Source organism: Anabrus simplex, chromosome 7, assembly GCF_040414725.1.
Source record: "Anabrus simplex isolate iqAnaSimp1 chromosome 7, ASM4041472v1, whole genome shotgun sequence".
In the NCBI taxonomy this organism is placed as follows: Eukaryota; Metazoa; Arthropoda; class Insecta; order Orthoptera; family Tettigoniidae; genus Anabrus; species Anabrus simplex.
This window is the reverse complement of record NC_090271.1, coordinates 219,677,641-219,697,270: the sequence shown is the minus strand read 5'-3', so window position 1 is coordinate 219,697,270 and position 19,630 is coordinate 219,677,641. Positions and strand designations below refer to the sequence as shown.

At 38.2% G+C, this 19,630-nt stretch overlaps 1 protein-coding gene across 6 annotated transcripts in view; it reads right to left on the bottom strand.

Moving 5' to 3' along the window:
* Nucleotides 1-1,959: 1,959 nt before the first annotated feature.
* The window catches only part of Ge-1 (Enhancer of mRNA-decapping protein 4 homolog Ge-1), a 320,261-nt gene continuing 302,590 nt past the window's right edge, over nucleotides 1,960-19,630 (bottom strand). For all 6 annotated transcript variants that reach the window (XM_067151567.2, XM_067151568.2, XM_067151563.2 and 3 more), the window contains one exon: nucleotides 1,960-3,320. In XM_067151567.2, coding sequence (XP_067007668.2) covers nucleotides 3,131-3,320 — 190 coding nt within the window. In that variant the 3' untranslated portion in view covers nucleotides 1,960-3,130. The remainder of the gene's footprint in view (nucleotides 3,321-19,630) is intronic.

Below are 19,630 nucleotides of genomic sequence, written 5' to 3'. Positions count from 1 at the left end.
ACATGCAGCAAGGAGTTGATTCTTCCTGCGCATTTCTTCAAAGCTTTGCAGCCGAACAGGACAACTTTTTGGACTCAATGGTTAAGGGTGACGAAACCTGGACATTCCATTTTACAATGCTAAAAAGAGAAAAATGTTCCACCTTTTTAATACAATAACACATTTTTCTCCTTTTAGCATTGTAACTATTAGTTCAATACGGATCAGTGATGAAGTTTTTAACTTTAAATTCCACTTTATACCCGAGACCAAGCAACAATCATGCCAGTGGCAGCATTCCTCTTCGCCAAAGTCACGGAAATTCAAGCAAACACAGTCTGCCGGTAAAGTCATGACAACTGTGTTTTGGAATCGAAAAGGGGTACTGTTGGTTGACTTTATGCCCCCTGGGACCACAATTAACGCTGACCCTGAAAAAATTCAGACGGGTAATTCAGAACCGGAGAAGAGGAATGTTGAGCAAGGGCGTAAACATTCTCCACACGACATTACTCGCCCGCATTTCGCCCGGCAAACCGATGCTCTCCTGCAACAGTTTCAGTGGAACATCATCACCCACCCACCCTATAGTCCCGACTTGGCACCCAGTGATTATCACTTGTTCCCTAAGTTGAAAGAACATTTGGCTGGAAAGCGATTCAGCACCAATGACGAGGTGAAAGATGAGGTTCACAACTTCCTGAACAGCATGGCGGCGAGCTGGTATGACATGGGCATACAAAAACTGTCACAGCGTCTACAAAAATGCATCAACCAAAATGGTGATTATGTAGAAAAATAGCTAAATGTTCAAGCTGTAAAATGATGTAAACCATTGTAGAAGTAAACAGGTATATGTATTTATAAAAAAAAATAGGAGACCTTATTTTTGGGATTACCTTCATACTAAGTTTACTAAGATGTGAACACCGTCAAGAAGCTGTATTGGAACGAGACACCTCATGTCAAAATTGGAGACCACTTTGGTGAAGAGATAATACAAAAAAGGTGTGAGACAAGGCTGCATCCTCTCTCCAATTCTTTTTATACTCTGAAGCCAGTTTTTGAATTGCGCTTGATGAAAATATAACGGAATCAAGATCAAAGGGAAGCAAATAAATATAATTAGCTCTGAAGATGACATTGAGATTACTTGCTGACAAATTAGAAGGATTTCCATTCCTACTGAAAAGATCAGCAAAGTAAACCAGGCATTTGGCCTTAAAATAAACATTCAGAAAATTAAAATCATGGTAATCAGCAAGTGGAAAATCACTAATGCTGTTGTCACACTGGACAGAAAAAGTTGCTGAAAGGGTGTCGTATTTCAAGTACCTAGGATGTTGGTAACACAGGAATGTTATCCAGATGTTGAAATCAAAAGCAGAATCGCCATCGCATAAAGGGTATTTGTGAAATTAAAATATCTTACGTGCAATTGTATTATCCGATTCAAAACTTGTTGGTGAGTCGTGAAGGGTTTTTTTTGTTACCGGAGCCGTTTTACAGTGTGAAAAGATGGACACTAAAGGCTCCATCGATGAACCAACTGCAGGCCTTTGAAGTGTGGATGTATCGCAGAATATTCAAGATCCCATGGGTAGACCATGTTACCAATGAGGAGGTTCTTCATCAAACCAGGAAAACATGTGAAGTATTAAACCTCACAGAAAGCAACTTATTTCGGTTCTATAGGTCTGATCACATAATGCAAGATGGAAGGGAAATAAAGACCAGGATGGAGAAAATGTTTCTGAATGGCAAACATCCGACAGTGGTTCAAGATCCAAGATACAGCAACTCTGATATAGGAAACACAAAATGGGAGAAACTAACTCTGTGATGGTTGTCAACCTTCTCTGATGAGATGGCACCAGAAGAAGAAAACTATCCTCCATTTGGTGTTCTCTTCCAATTAAGGGGGGGGATATGAGGATGAAAACTAAATATACATTTATAATAAAACAACACGTATGTTATACAAATAAACTTATTTATTGATATAAAATACTCCATGTGTACACTTCATACAAAATAACTAATATTACAGAGAATGGGCACAGATATACTCCAGGCTATAGTACATCAGGTTGTCAATGAAAGGATCACATCTGTCTCTGAATAAGGAATTAATATTAGATCTGTACATATTATTGCTATACCCAGAGGACAGTGTTTGTAATGTCTTATATCACAAGATTAAATTAAAAAATTCAGTCTTCACAAATTGAAATTCCCAAGAAGCTGAAAGCAACGGGAAACTATTACTGGTAAGACAAAATATAAACTTAACATTATAACAAGGCATGTTCAAACTATCTGAATTTTTTTGACATGACTGCAGCTTCAATTACAATGATGTTACGAAAGAACAAGCCACTTACAATAAGGTAAAATAGTATCATCACATCATAGCTTAAAATACATCCTGAACTGAAAAAAGAACCTCAATCTGTAGTTGATATTCTCACTGCATTTCATGTATCCAATGTACAATGACTTTGGCAGAGTTTAACAGAGTGATTTTTAAAACTTACAAGCGAAGGGTCATAAAAAATCTTCAGAATTAATTATTCCATGTACATAAAATACATGCTGCCCATATGAACTGACAGTGAGAAAAATATGGTCTTCCCTTTAGTCAGTAGCATTTGCTTGCAAGGATTTTCAATGCTCATGAAAGAGATTAAAACATCTCCATTAGTTGTTTGTGGAAGATTTCGAGGTAAACTAAAATCTCGAAATTAAGTTCCAGTCAATATGTAAATTAAATTCAGTTTCAATGTGCTAATGCTTACACATTAAGTACCAAACCACTTATGAGTAAGAAGGGATCCTTTTTCTTTCTGTTTCTTCCTATAAATTTCTGCCATGAATTAATACTCTCTCACTAAACAAGAATTCTTCACTGTTGGAACATGCCTAATATATCTGTACAAGAATTCCACATTCAGAACATACCTAGTAGAGCACCGTTCACTTATTCTTCATTCAAACTATCCTTCCACACTAAGTAATCTAAACTGTACACGATCTGAAGTAACACTTAAGGCAATCAAGAAAGTATGTTTGGAGTCTGTAGTCTACCTACAACAACATTATCACATATGATCAAGTTTCTTCAGACAAGTTAGCAGCACACATTTCATGGTCAGTGAGGAGAGCTGAGCAAAGACTGAGTTGCCATGTGAAGCATACGCAATTTGCGTGTTATTGGATGGTTAGGATTGCTACTGATATATGCAGAAAGTTGTCGACGCAAGTTAGCAATCACAGATGGCATGTGCTCTCGAGTCGTTGGGTCGGTTGGCTTCAAATTTACAACAGCTTCTTCTAGGTACCTACATGAGGAAAGATCAATATAAAAATTATGGTAATCCTTGACCTTCCAAACATTTCAGACCCATAAATAACTACAAAAACATTTTAAATGAAGAATAGATCAATCAATCAACCGATTAATCAATCAATCAATCAATCAATCAATCAATCAATCAATCAATCAATCAATCAATCAATCCATGGCTTGATAGTAACAACATTTGTAACCCCTGAATAAGGCAGCAACACTATCTTCCTGTGAAGATTAACATAATACCTGGTAGTACAGTATTACTAACTCACCTTCTACACATCAGTGGAATTTCAGAGTAATATGAAACAGAGTGTCTAGTAACATTATTACCAGTATAAATGACTCTCATGAGAGTATCTACACCGTGAATGCACCACATGCCAGTGAGAGGTCTGCATACTCAGAAATGTCTGGCAGGACCACCCAAGCAAAGAAAAAAAAGAACCCCACCCATTGAACCACTTCATCAGGTTCTATTATGCCATTCACCATTCAGTCTGCAAACATCTGTGAATCAACTAACATCTGTGAATCAACTAAGTATCTCCACAATCCCCTAACTGCAAATAGCTTTATGCCTCATTTAGTTTTACACTTCTTATTAAATCAATAGAAATTGAGTCCAATCATCATTGTCTTGGTTCTACTTCTCTTACCCACCATGACCGAATCCATTATTCTCCTAAATCTATCCTCCTCCATTCGCCTCACATGACCGTACCACTTCATCCACAGAGTTCATTCCCAATCTAGCCTTTATCTCCTCCTTCCGACTACCTTTCCGCTACTGTTCCTACCTGTTTTAACCAGCAATCATTCTTGCCACTTCTATGTTTTATTGTTTTTCTTTTTACTTCTACCTTATTTATCATGAGTCCACCCAAATTTCACTCCCATATAGCATAGTTGGTCTGAAAACAGATAGCTGTTAAGATAGTTTTGTCTAAGAACTCACTTCTTTCTTACAGAATACCATTAATCGCAACTGTGAACTGACTGCACTAGCTTCCCTGCATCTTGATTCAATTTTACTTAGTAAACTACCGTCCTGGGAGAATACACAACCAAAATACTTGATCTACATTCTCCTATTTTGTAGTCTTGAACTGACTTTCAAATCCTGTTAGATTTCTTCCCTGGCACCAATTTAGTCTTGGAAATGGTAATTTTCATGTCATTCTTGTTGCACCTCTTTCAAGTTCCAAAATATTTGATAGCAAGCTTTAAGGACAGTTGTTGGCATTGGCCAAACCGCTTGCTACATTTCCATCCATCTGAACTCCTCCCAGCCATTATATACCTTTCAGTAGCCTATACTTTGAGCAACAAAGGTGAAAGATTACAGCCTAACCCCATAACTACTTCGAGCCAAGAACTGATTGCCTGTAATACCCTACCCCTAATTCTACACTTCATCAGTACAGTTAACATCTTTTCCCTGGATGTTCTGACATATGCCTTTTCTAGACCTGCAAAACATATACTTATCAGCCTATTCCACTCGGAGCATTTTTCAGCATCTTTTGCACCTCCTCAAGCGTAATTTCACTGCCATTACTGTTCACCTCCCCATGAAAGATTTCCTTTCACACCGAGAATATTTAAAAAATATTTCTTCCAATTGGCCCAGTGCTTCCCCATTACCTAAAAAGAGTTCACCGGATTAACCTATACCACTATTCATTTCCCTTTCCCCTGCCATTCTGAAGTTCTTTATTAGAGTCCAGAATAAGTTCCCCTGCCCCTCCCGCTGTAGTTGGGGCAGTAGAATAACACCCACAGTATCCCCTGCCTGTCGTAAGAGGTGACTAAAAGGGACCCCAGGGGCTCTGAACGTTGGAGTGTGGGTGGTACTTCCTCTTAAAATAATCATCACCACCACCATCTCCCGTGCTCCTTGACAACACCTACCAAGGTTATTACCAAAAACTTCCCATGATCTCTTCTTGGACTCATCAATACAGTAAAACCTTGTTAGTGTATTTTACACATTTTCCCGCTTAGCACTTCGTAAATTCGAAATCACGATTCTCATCATATTAAATCCAAATAAAAATACCTCACTTATTGCATCATTAATATTCGCTATTACCGTTTAGTATGATCACATTTTTCCTAGACCTGAAAATGTTTTGTCATCCCTTGTGAAAGGAAATAGTGATTTCAAACTCGGATAAGAGCCCTCGCCACAACTGCGTGATAACGGAGAAAGGCCTTGACTTCCTAAACTTCACAGGATAAGTTGCACAAGCAAGCTGTTAGCCTCAGGAATGTTCAGTTTTGCTTGCTGGTTAGCAGTGAGATTGCTGAATAACACAGTGAGCCTGTGTGCTTGTATTTCGCATTCCATTCAGAAGTTAGAAATTTATTTTGTGCTGAGTGGTACAATTGGTGGTAGCGAATATTTGTCGCGCGATAGCCTACATCTGAATTAGGAACATAAGCGTGTGAAGTTTACTAGCATGATGCACATTTGTCTTGAGATAGCCTAGTTATGTATTAGAAAAAAGTCATGAAGTTCCTTACTAATCAAGACAAAATTATAATCTTTCAGAAGGTGGACAGGCATCGGCATCTTTAAGTGCGCAGAGGTGGCACAAATGTTGAAACTCACACCTTTGAGTTTCAACTTGACCACATCAGTTGGTCAAAGTTTTGTCAGATTCAAAATGACGGCCAAAGACATTCTCTCGCAGTTGTACATGGTTGAGTGTAACCTCCAATTCATTGTCTAAGACTGTGATCAGAAAATAATGTTTAATAACCCACTGGTCCAAAATAGAAGGCATCTACTACAATTTGTTTTAGAAAGAATGTGATCTGCAATAATACGTTGATATTTTTATGGATCCCCATGTAAATATAAGCCCCAGAGGAAACGGTTTTCATATTTGTTCTCTCGTGTTCTTCACACCTTTTTACTCTCCTCTCATCTTTAGAAATGGTACATATAGTTTTCACTCTGTCAGCGGACATACAATGTAAAATGCCCTCATGTCGGAAAAAAAAAAAATCATATCTAGTGTTTCCATATCCCTGATGGACATTTTTTATTAGTGTCTTCAGTAAAATATTTTCTCCTTTAACATGTTCTTATCCCTTGTCTCCTGCAGAAACATCTTAACTAGGTTTTATGGTAATTTGTCTGATTTTATTTCTTTCATCTACATAAAAATCTAACATTTTAAGCAATAATTGGCCATGAACTAGACAAGGAGAAATTTCCTGATCCTGCTGCCTTACAGGTTTCATAATAGACTGCTAAGTGAGAAAACCACAACAGAAAATCAACAGTTAGCTGTTGTAAGCTAACTCGATTAATGTAAAACTGCTTTCAACAATAAACAGAGTCACAGATTAAAATCAAGGAATTCATTATTATTTTTTTTTTTCCTAGTTGCTTTACGTCGCACCGACACAGATAGGTCTTATGGCGACGATGGGATAGGAAAGGCCTAGGAGTTGGAAGGAAGTGGCTGTGGCCTTAATTAAGGTACAGCCCCATCATTTGCCTGGTGTGAAAATGGGAAACCACGGAAAACCATCTTCAGGGCGGCCGACAGTGGGATTTGAACCCACTATCTCCCGGATGCAAGCTCACAGCCGCGTGCCCCTGACCGCTTGGCCAACTCGGCCAGCGGGAGAGATTTTAAGCATTCAACATTTCAGTAATCTTTATCTACAAACATTCTACCATACTTGTCTTCTACTCATGCTTCTGCTGCAGTTCAGGCAGAGCTTTCATGTATTGCAATAGTGCAATAGAGATATAAGCCCCTCATAATTCTCTTTGAAAACCCTTGCCTTCAACAGCCTTTATAAAATTATGTCCACTACATATTGTAAGTCCTGGTTGATAAAAGCAAGGCATAAGGGAGTTTAATAATAATAATAATAATAATAATAATAATAATAATAATAATAATAATAATAATAATAATAATAATAATAATAAAAAACACCCTATGGGATGGGCCAAAGCAATTGTTGAGTGTGAAAAAAATCTTTAAAAAAGCACCTTTAAAGGTGCCAAGGGAGATTGCATTGAATAGGTGCTATAATCCTCCATAATGGCTGGATGTGGAACAAGCCCCATCAATATGGAATTAGTTCAAAATTATTTTAAGGTAAAGTAATAAGGGGCTCAAACAAGTCTTGAGCCTTTGCACTTGTAGTGATACTTTTACAGAACGTTTTCAACAATGTTACAACCTGCTATGAATGTACTTAGTATCACCACCATCATGATCAGTGGCCTCACCCAACTGCAATACTGGCCTCACCCAACTGCAATACAAATTCCTACCCTTTGATTTTTTAATAAATATAACATGTGATAGTACATATATCACACCCTCGCACTGTATGTAGAAGTTAGAGATATCATTGTCAGTATTCGATTTATTATTATTATTATTATTATTATTATTATTATTATTATTATTATTATTATTATTATTATTATTATCAGTATTTCATTTGTATATTTTGTCATTAATCTTTGTAAGCTGGAAGGTAACCATATATGTAGTATGAGCAATTTGTTTTGTACGAGTGAGGAAAACATTGCTATCTTGGACCCTGGTAATTTGTATGACTCATGTGGGCATCCCAGTCTGACGAGTTGAGCTTGTTGTTGTACTAGGAAAGTTATATGACTCATGTGATATACCCCAGAGTTTGTTTATGTCTTGGGACCAAGTATGAGCTCAAGGCATGGTCTTGACTGATGGATCACTCATGATTGGCTGGCAAGGACCAATCCAGACGTATTATGTGAGAGGAAGGGGAATGCTGATGCCTATAAAGGTTGATCAAACGGCGGGAAACACACTCGGTACGGACAAGAAGGAGTACTGACACACTGTACGGGAAGGAAGTAGTGCTGATATATGGTATGGTAGTGACACGGTTGCAATATACTGGACTGGACTTCAAACGTTCATGGAACGCAGTCTTGTTATGTTCATGGAAAGTGGCTGATCGACAAACTGTGGAGTGTTTACGCATTGAATATTGTAGCACTTGTGGCAGCCTGGCATTATATGTTGCTGAAAGCTATCTCAGACTTTCCATAAGTTATGTTCAGGATCGATAAGCATGTGTTGCTCAAATGTATATATCTTTACAACACGTGTTAAAGTCTGTGAACACAGTATTACGAGGTACAGTATCTGTGTGATGTTAGAAGTGCTGATTATGAGAATTGGCAAGTAGGATTGATACAGAGACAGTGAAGGGTATTTATCTACATATATGTACATTGTTCATCGGACTATCTACAAATGGTAGTTTAGTTCTCGATTTCGTTTTCCCACTGTTTTCATTGTTGTTGTAAATATGGAGTCTTCCAGCAATATTTTATGTGTGTATTATATGTATAATTTTGTGTGTTGATGAGGTGCTCATGCACGGATTTTGTTAAGAATATAGTTAGCTACTTTAGAATCAGTGGAGTTATTGATGAACCTAGGTGCAGTTCCTACCTATTTAGTCGTTTTCACGAGGTTAGGTAAGGCCTGCAGCAGATGTACCAGTACGCAGCGTTATGTACACGCCCTGGGATATAAAGTTTATCATGCTCTACCAAAATTCGAGGGATCCATTCTTGTGAACTCTGGTGCCCATACTACGAACATTTCGGTTCATTATGTTTATTAATTTTATTAAGTTTTTGAGTAATTTTATTTATATATTCTTTTTCATGATTTTATTTATCAGTATTCATCAAATAATTACAAACACTCAGCTACTCCACCATGTGCTGCATTCTGAAACTGATTGAGTGTTCTTGGACGAAGGTCCTTTAATATGCAGCTTCCCAGCATACTCATGGCTGATTTTTACTATGTGTACAGAAAGCAGAAGAGCGATTTAGGAAGCTGGTACTGTAAAGCATTGCTTGATATTGATATCAGGATTGTATTGCCATATGCAACACCATATGGATAATAAGAGAGGCACATGAGAGTTTTTTTAAAAGCAATTATGATCAGTAGAGAATGGTAAATGAAAATGTAAACAGCTTATGGGATGGGTTTAAAGCAATTGTTGAGGAGTGTGAAAACAGGTATTGACCTTCAAAGGTAGTAAGGACCCATTCTATTTTAACAGGGAAATAGAGAGATTAAGAAGGAAGTGCAGGTTAGAAAGAAACAGACTTAGGAACAGTTGCAGGAGTAAGAGATTGAAAGAACTTACTGGGAAATTGAATTTAGCAAAAACTTGTAACGTTCCAGACGTCACAGTGTAATTATGTTAATTTTATTATGTGTAATTAATTCAGGAATTTAACATCATGATATTTATCTTGGTATGTAATTTTATTATAATTCATGTTTGATCATTTGCTCACTATCATTTCATTACTTTGTAACTACGACTTGTAAACGAGGGCTGAATATCCTAATATTAACTTAGATTCTTGAGACATTCGTTTAAATTTAACTTGCAGTAGATTTTCCTCTATCTTGCCACATCACCGAGGAAGAAGGAAGGACAAATTTAGACATCAAATTCTGGGAAAAGCGAGCACGTGTTCAAGCGTTGTAACGACAGCTATTGTATTTCGACCAGAATAATTCAAACTGATCACCGCCTATATTTTCAAAGGAGCGTCATGTTGCCATGGATACTGAGTGAAAGGGCTAATAGAAGAACAGTTGATATCTTGGTTGGGACCCATCAACTCTAATATCTGGAGTGGGGAGAGACGTGTCAACTGATTGGACCACGTGTAGCGACCTGTAATTAGAGCCAGAAAAGGTTATAGAAGGGCGTGTTGGAGCTCTTGGCATCATTATTCTTCGGGATTCTTCTTGATTCTTCTATCTTGTATTTCGCTTTAGGTCTGATAACTTTTCTTATGGTTGTGGTACCATAGTGGACTAGTGTGATAGTTTATCACTTCTACATTCATTACTTCGTTAACACGACGTGGTACTTAGGAATTTCTGAATGATGGGTGTATAGCCACTCTCATCAGGAAGTACGAACAGCTCTGTATTAGACCAGTTTATACCAGTCTAAGACAATAGGTAGTATTAAACTAGATAGAAATGAAACTTCAGTGCACATTTTCAGTAAAGTTGGAAGGATTATTAATTGAGTATCCTCTCCACATAACCCAAGGAGGTTTTTCTAACTATGATTTAGGGCTCATCTCCAATATATGAGATAGAGCATAACAGGGAGTGATAGTTTCAAAGCCATCATCCTATTAGTGGTTGATGCAATTTGCAAGGCAGGAATGGTACTTAGCTGCAGATGAAGATATCTCAAAGACGACCGGTGATGTTCCAGCTACAAGGATGGAAGCTTTCCAAGGACCAGCAGAACAAGACTACATGGTGAGCAAGCGAGTTAAAAATATTGCAAGTTTTCGCGAAGTAGAGTCATTCAACTTTTTGTTAAATTCATTTCCTATTTTAAATTCAGTTCTCGTTAAACCGTCATCATTTATATTCAATATAATAAATAGTATTTTCCTAGTTCACTTTAATCAATCTGCCTTAATTAGCCTTTTGATTTCTAATTCTCCTGCTTAATGATTAGTGCACTATCACCCCATCCCTGTGATAAGAGTCCGTCCAAGCTTGATTGTAAATTTTTATCTTTAAGTCATCAACTTAAAGATTGGCGCCCTTAGCTTGCATGGTTGCATTTCTCGTTCAATTATTGTTCTCCAAGAGGGGAAGTCACAAACTTAGCTAAGAATAACATGAAAACAAACATAACTGGCAGCCAAATGAATTTTAAGAAACAATGGAAGGATATGTACAGATACCTTAAGGTAGAAACAGGTTCCAAGAGGTACATTCCAGGAATCATTAATGAACAAAGGGAGTGTGTATGTGATGACTTACAGAATGCAGAAGTATTTGGTCAGCAGAATGTAAAGGTAGTTGGATGTAAGGCTAATGTTCAGGTAGAGGAGGTGACTTATTCTGGTGAATTACTGACATTTACATATGATGATAAAGTTATTTACCAAAAGATACAAATATTGAAAGTTATAAAAATTAAGATTTCTGGGGATATTCTAAATGCAATTGGTAGGCATATACAGTGGAACCTTGAATCTCCATTTTTGGAGGAACCACAAAGGAAAAAAACAGAAACAAACAAACAAACAAACAAACAAACAAACAAACAAACAAACAACGTACAACACGGGAGAATGGAAAATCCAGGAACGAATGGAAACCATCAACAAATTGGCTAAAATCATTTAAAAGTTTATTTATAATTATATACTCCTAAACCAAACTAAACTACAGCCCCAATGGGTCTTCGCCTACCAAGCGACTGCTGCTCAGCCTGAAGGCCTGCAGATTACGAGGTGACGTGTGGTCAGTGTGACAAATCCTCTCGGCCATTATTCCTGGCTCTCTAGACTAGGGTCTCCATCTCACCATTAGATAGCTCCTGAATTTAAGGTAATCACGTAGGCTGAGTGAACCTGGAACCAGCCCTCACATCCAGGTAAAAACGCCTGACCTGGCCGGCAATCGAACACGGGCCCTTAGGGTGAGAGGCAAGCAACTTGGACTGCGGGGCTGGCTTCAAACATTAATTACCAGTACACAAGTTAAAAATCTCTATACTTTACATTCAGTTTTACTGGGGAAACGTTGTCAGTTTCCCGTGAAAACTTCTTCGAGTTTAACTTTGATCAGCCAAACTGTTCAAAAAATCTAATAACACCAAGCCAAACAGTAATCGACCACAAGTAGTCTTGTGGCGGACCGTAGTGTACAACCCAAATATGGCTACACCAACTGGGCTACACATAAGCTCATATTCTTTGGACTTTCCTATTTGCTATTGTGTATGTTCTTTATTTCATTTTTTCATAATCTACTTAGCATTGATTGAAAAGCTACTCACACAAACACTTCTATATTTATGGGTTATAACATTTAACATTACCCACATCGACTGGAAGCACAGATCGCTGAGTTAACATTATCCATCAATGAATTTAAAACGTCACGTTCTTCAAGGAGAAGCTCACTTTCATCACAGTCCTCACAAAGTAGATCACAAGACACATCGAGGGCAAGGTCAGCCCAGCATTTTAACCCAAATGGAGCACTAAGCTGGTATCATTTAAAATATTGGCACAGAGCGAAGAAATGTCAGAGCCCATGCTCATACCAACTACTTTCCGCCCAGCATTCTAATAAGCAGTAGAGGCGGAAGGTGACCGGAGCCGTCTTTCACGCCGCCTATTCTTTACAGACAGAAGTAGCGCATGCAGATACTTAGTTAACACTGGAGCTGACATATATGTAACTCCCCCTTCGGATCGTGATTGCCAAGAAAACAGACTGTAAACTTTATGCAGCAAACGGTTCCTGTATTAATACAGTGGTAGTCTATTAGGACCCAACCTAGGTTTACGATGCAATTTCACATGGAATATTGTGAATATTATCTTGTATATTTTGCTCTTTTGGTCTTTTAAATGACCGGCTGATAATGGCACAAACCATACCATACCATACTGGTACCATATTAAACATGTTGTGATACATTGCACATTATAATTGTTTTGTATTGAAAAGGTGGAACCCTTAAATTTACCTTATCTCGTTGGAATTTAGTCCCACAGTTCTTTTACGTGCCAGTATATCTACCAACACAAGGCTGATGTATTTGAGCATCTTCCGATAATACCGGAACGAGCCAGGATCAAACATGACAAGTTGGAGTCGGAAGGCCAACGCCTCAAACGCCTGAGCCACTCAGCCCAGCAGTCATAATTGTCATTTTGTTGTACACTCACAGACTAGTCTAGGAAAAATGCATCGCCAGTTATAGGTGTTCTACCACTTCATAAGTGGAGAAGGAACTGTACAAGGAACTTTCAGTGAAATGACTTAAGTACGTTATTTTGTACTGATTCACGTTCTACTTTGGTAATTTGAGACATTAATAAAAATGTGTTGCGAATCCCCCAAAAATTTTGTCACAAGCCAAGCCACCACTGGACAGCAGACTATGGTATGAAGGTAAATGGGATGAAAAGTCAGGTTGTAATTTTTTTTTTTTTTTTTTTTACGTCGCACTGACAGAGATAGGTCTTGTGGCGAGATTGTAAGTTTCACCAAGAGAAGAAGTTCTCTCAGTTTTAATTACTGTGTTGATGGGATGATAGTACCTCATAGTACCTCACTTCAAGTACCCAGGTGTTAACCCTTTCACCTTCAAGATCTCAGCTGATGGATGCGTGAAAACTGTCAGCCATATTTACCCCCACTATGCGCACGCTTCTTTTAAAATTACATGGAAGGCACACCAATAAAGATATCAATATTGCAAGCGAGTCATGTCTCTAAAGCAGAACGGTTTATTTTTTAAAAGTAACGAATGTGGAAACAAAGTTACAAGTTTCAGATTTTGAAACCTTTGAAGTAAGCCCGAGAAATGTTGTTCACTGCACAAGTTTGTGAATGATGTTAGTAGAAAGGTTATATTATTGTTTACTAGCATGGTAAATATCAAGGTTCTATGTGCATTTGATACAAGGACAGATTAAATTGTGTAAAGTGATGTATCACTGAAGAGAGTCAGCCATTTTTGCATAAAATACACATTTCTTAGTGGAGATGTTGGATTAATATCATTGTCATCTACACATTCTGATTGAGACAACAACACTTGAATAATTGTCAAGATATTCCGTGATATTGTCAGCTGAATGAATTCTCTCTGACATGTTGCACGCGATAAATAACTAGGCCTAACCTAAATGAACAATATCCGACTTTATCCAATGCTTCCCTAACAATATGCACCTACTTACCTAAGAAAACTATTTAAATAATGAACTAGCAAGTAAACAAAATACAATGTCTATTATACTGCTTAATATAATCAGTATCATCAACAAAAAGAGAGAGAAATGCTCGCATGTTTGCCGCCAACCACAACATAAACAAGACACCAAACTCCAGTGAGCGCATGTTTTAAACTCTACGAATATTGATAAATACGGATAGTTGGCAGTTCCCGCGGAGTATAACATGAGTTAAAAATGTACTCTTCTTATTCCATGCAAAATGTTGCTATCTGGCATGTAAGTAACGAATTAATACCAATAAAAGCTGGTAACGATGGATCGTTATCATGACAGTTTTTGCAGGAACCGTGGGAACCGATAGATTGTTACCTTGAAAGCATAAGGGTTAATATAAGGAATGAGGTTGTAAAGAAAGGATACAGATCTCTTCACATGGTTTGAGGGTATTTAAGGGTTGTAGTAAGGATGTAACTCAGCGTACATGATTGCAACTAAGGAGCTACCTGACGGTGAGATAGCGGGCCCAGTTTAGAAAGCCAAGAACAATGGTCGAGAGGATTCATCGTGCTGACCACACAATAACTCGTAATCTGCAGGCCTTCGGGCTGAGCAGCAGTCGCTTGGTAGGCCAAGGCCATTCAGGACTGAAGTGCCATGGGGTTAGGTTAGTAAGGATGTAAAGGAGAAAGCAGATAAGTCTCTGGTAAGACCTCAATTAAAGCATGGTTCCATTGTATGGGATCCACACAAGGATTACTTGATATGAAAACTAGAAAAGACCCAAAGAAAAACAGTACGATTTATTCTTGGTACCATATTTACGCAAATAATCCCCACACATTGTTTAAAAAAACTTGAGGCACGAAATTGGGGTGCAGGTTTTATTTGCCTCAAGGGTGGCAACACGCACCTGGTTCACATAGTTTTCGATGTTGGGTGTACAGTTATGCTTTGTGTACCCACAGATGGAAGGAAACTGACCCCATATGTCATATTTAAACAGGAAACAATTCGTACTTTTAGTTCAAACAGCCTTTACATTTAAAAACAAAATTTTCTCAACGTCACGATAGAATGCATCTTCCGAAACGTGCAGGGGGTAGTTTACCGCGGTTTCACTCGCTTCGATTTGTCTACAATGTGCTTCATAGTTGCTAAGGTTGAGTGAAATCGTAATTTATTAGTATATAGCACTTTAAGGAACGCCACAATATCACGGAGCAGGCAATGTGCGAAGAAACAGAATCCGTGAACACTGGCGATGCAGACAGTTGGTGAAAACGCATGGCTCATGATTGTAATAAATTCACAACACCGAACAATATTGTCAAAGTCAAGGGAAACTGCACCACCTTTTTTTTTTTTTTTTAATGCAGAGATCAAACGGACTTATGGTTTTAAAGGAGATGTGGGCACTGTACTGTGATGCGATGCAGACGAAAGCGAGACTTCCTCCCCTCGTCATAGGAAAGAGTTCGATAACCCACGATGTTTCCGTGCAAGTACTAAGCATCTAAAAATGCAAACAGTACAGTAATCCAAAAAAATAAGGCATTTGCACAGAGGAGCCAGCATAACTTGTCCTCGTCTTTGAATTTCTTTTTGTTGCATGAGGTTATGTTTGCCAGTGATTTATCCAAGTGCTTTATTTGAATAATGTAAATGCACCTTGTTGGATACATTTCGGAAGGTGTTGTTTTTTTTTTTTTTTTCATGGCACTTGAAAGGTTTAAATTGTGAATCTTGGTGATTGCATACATTAATGGGTCCTAGAATACTTTGTGACGTGGCAAGGGTTGGCATTTCTGAATTACGAAAGAACGCCACAATATCACGTAGCAGGCAATGTGCCACTTCCTACGTCCTCCCCACGTCATAGGAATGTTTGAAAAGCCACGGTGTTTTAAGGGCATCGGGTACTTTCCACGCACGTACAAGACATCTAAAATGCATACAGTACAGCAATCCAATGAATAAAGTACTTGCATAGGAGAGCCAGCATAGATTTCTCCTTGTCTCTGAATCATCCTTTTTTTTCTTTTGTTTCATGAGGTTATGTTTGCCAGTAAGTTCATCATCATCATCATCATCATCATCATTTCCCTTTATCCAGCTGTAGCCGGGTAGGGGCAAATATGTTTCCTCTCCACTTTCTTCGGTTTTTCCACCACCACTCCTCCAACACCGTGTCCCAGTCCAGGTTTCTTTCTATAATGCTACGTTGGATGGTATCCTTCCATCTCAATCGTGGTCGTCCACGGCCTCTCCTTCCTTGGATTTGCAATTCCATCACCTTTTTTGGCATTCTTTCGTCGCTCATTCGCTTTATGTGCCCAAACCTCTCAGTCGGTTCTTCTCTATTCTATCATTAATTTTTTCCACTCCAATTTCTTCCCGGATTTTCTCATTCCTTATTTTGTCTCTTCTACTCCTCTGTATCACACTCCTCAAGAACATCATTTCGGCTGCCTGTATTCGACTCTCATCCTTCTTTGTCATTGTCCAAGTTTCTGCTCCGTAAGTTGTTACGGGTACGTAATACATCTTGTACATAATATCCTTTGCTTCCGTTGGCACATCTTTGTCCCATAACATGTTTCTTACACTATGATAGAAACAACTTCCAGCTTGAATCCTTTTACTAATCTCAGCATCCAGCCGAGCATTCTCCATTAATTCACTCCCCAGATATTTAAACGTTTCCACTACTTCCTACTAGCAGGTAGGGACCCTCTTCGGAGGCAGCCCTACCCAGGGAGTGGCGCCCCTACCTATGTGAGTCCCAGAACATACTGACCCTGTGTGTAACATCTGGTATGGGTCCCAGCTCAGGGTTACGAGCGAAGAGCTCAACGGCATCTACGGCGGAGAAGGTGGACTTCGGTACGGCGGAGATGGCGGAAGGGGCATACCCGTAGCATCTGTACTCCAGAGGAGCGGCTACGAAAGGCGTCTGTCTCCAAGTTAGGGGCGGCCTAACTTTGAACCTGGCAGTAGGTATAAAATGAATTTGGGTGTGGCGAGCCCATCGTAACAATAGCCTATATGGACAAAGCAGATATGGTGCCTTGCCAGTAAGTTATCCATTGTAAATGCTGTACACTACTGTAAATGTGCCTTGTTGGATAGATCTTGGAAATACTTTTTTTTTTCCATGGCATTTAAAAGTTTTTTTTTGCTAGTGGCTTTACGTCGCACCGACACAGATAGGTCTTATGACGATGGGACAGGAAAGGCGTAAGAATTGGAAGGAAGCAGCTGTGACCTTAATTAAGATACTGCCCCAGCATTTGCCTGGAGTGAAAATGGGAAACCACGGAAAACAATCTTCAGGGCTGCCGACAGTGGGATTCGAACCCACTATCTCCTGGATGCAAGTTCACAGCCGCACGCTCCTAACCGCATGACCAACTCGATTTGAAAAGTTTAAACAGTGAATCAGTAACTGCATGCAGTAACAGGTCTTAGAATATTTTGTGATGCAGCAAGGGTTGGCATTTCTGAATTAGGTGTTGGCAATTAATTCTAAATTACGTAATTGAAAATCACATTTTTGCGTCCTTACGACTTTGAATTAATGAGGTTTTACTGTATCACAAAACTAACAAACAAGTTCGTAGGTGTCACTGTTTCAAGTGTTTATATTGCACGAAAAGAATTATCCACCACCGGTTGTGTTACTCTCCGAGCAAAAAGAAATCGCGTGTGAAAATTGTTTTAGACGTGGAGTGTGATGAATTTGTAAATAATTTAGGAGAGGATTCTAGTGATCCAAGAGATGAATCTCCTGATCTACAGCAAATCGAGCCTATTGCAAGTTCAGACTAATTAAATACCTGTCACGTAAGAAGGCCTACTTGCTACTTTTCATGGCAAATACATTTTATAGCAGTGATAATGCATTTTCACCATCTCAAATAAGTTCAGGCAAAGTAGCTACACTCGTATGTGCATATTTGCATAAAGACCGCGTAGAACTCGAGGAGTGATATGAAATGTTTGTTTTAGGGTTGCCACATGCCCCATATTTGACGTGAAAATTTTGCGTCCCGCATTATGAAATGTTGTTCCGCAAAAACGACCGCTTGTCATTTTTAGTCTCTAAATATTATAAAATCTGTATTTGATTTGAGCACCAATGAAGTTCAAAGTAGCTCCATTATTTTTTTCCCCTCTAGAGCCTTAGAAAAAGAAAATCTCATGTTGTCTCGCCATTTGCTAGTAAAGCTGAGCATGCTGGGTTATATACCTCGTCTTCTGTCGCGTACTTCCGTAGGTCTTCAATTCCAATTTTTAATGTGATAATTCATGCTGTAATCTACGTAAATTGTGACAGGTGTGTCATCAAGAAAGAACAGCAGAATTGCATTTTTGTCATCAAGAAAGGACAGCAGGATTTCAATTTTGTTTGTAATATTTAGTACTGTGAGAAATGAAGAAATAAGAACTGTGGACTCTGCTGGAATTATTTTTTATGTAACTGCAAGAAATATTAATTTAAAAATGTTTGTAATAATTTTTTAAAAATGTAATTTAAGAAAACAGCAAGATATATGGAACTGTAAATGAACATTACAAGATGCAAGAAGTATTTTGAAGTGATGTTTGTATTCAAATTTTATGAAGTATTGTGGAGTGAGTTTTGTATTCAAATTTTATGTAACTAGAAAATAATGTAAATTAGGAAAACCTGAAGAATGGGACTTATGAACTTTATTGTTAACATTGCATGAGTGATTAAGTGATCTGTATATCAAGATGTAATTTTGTAACATTTGAAAAATGTAAGGTGCTTTAATTTTCGGACATCATATAACCGCACATGCAGTTATTGCTGTTGAAATAGGTGTCGCATTAGGAAATTTAGAGAAATTGCTATCTTACTATGACCATCTATGGTCATGCGTTTTGATTTGCTAAAATAACGAAATTTCCTATTGGCAAAAAGAATGGAAATCTAGTGGAATTTGATCTTATGGGTTGTTTGTGATCGGGCCATTTCCGGCCTTTGCCGGCTTAGGCAGAATGATGAGTGTGCTCGGCGTCATTTACATCCGACCGCCCTAGCGAGCGCTTGCGCTCGAGGGCTCTTCTCGGGAACACCAGTTCTTATTGGTAAGTGCCATTTCTATTGCCATTTCAAAGTTTCTGATTTCATTTGATTTAATTTAATTCCTTTTGTGTTTTGGTATTTTCTTGCTTAATGTAATTTTAAAGATTTTTTAATTTAACGTGCCCGAGTTTGCCCTAGATTCCCGTTGGTTGTAATTTCATATCTTTTACCTGCATTTTTAATCAACAACCCATGTGTAATTCTGCATACATTAAAATTATGTTTTACTAAGTGATTTAAGTATCCTGATTATGCTTTTGCTTTGACTAGTCGATCTGTATTTGTTGTTGAGTCAAGCATCCGTTGCTATATCCTTTAAATTGTTTTTGTAAATCTTCATTTGTTATTTTTAATATAGTTGTGCTAGAGGGTGTTT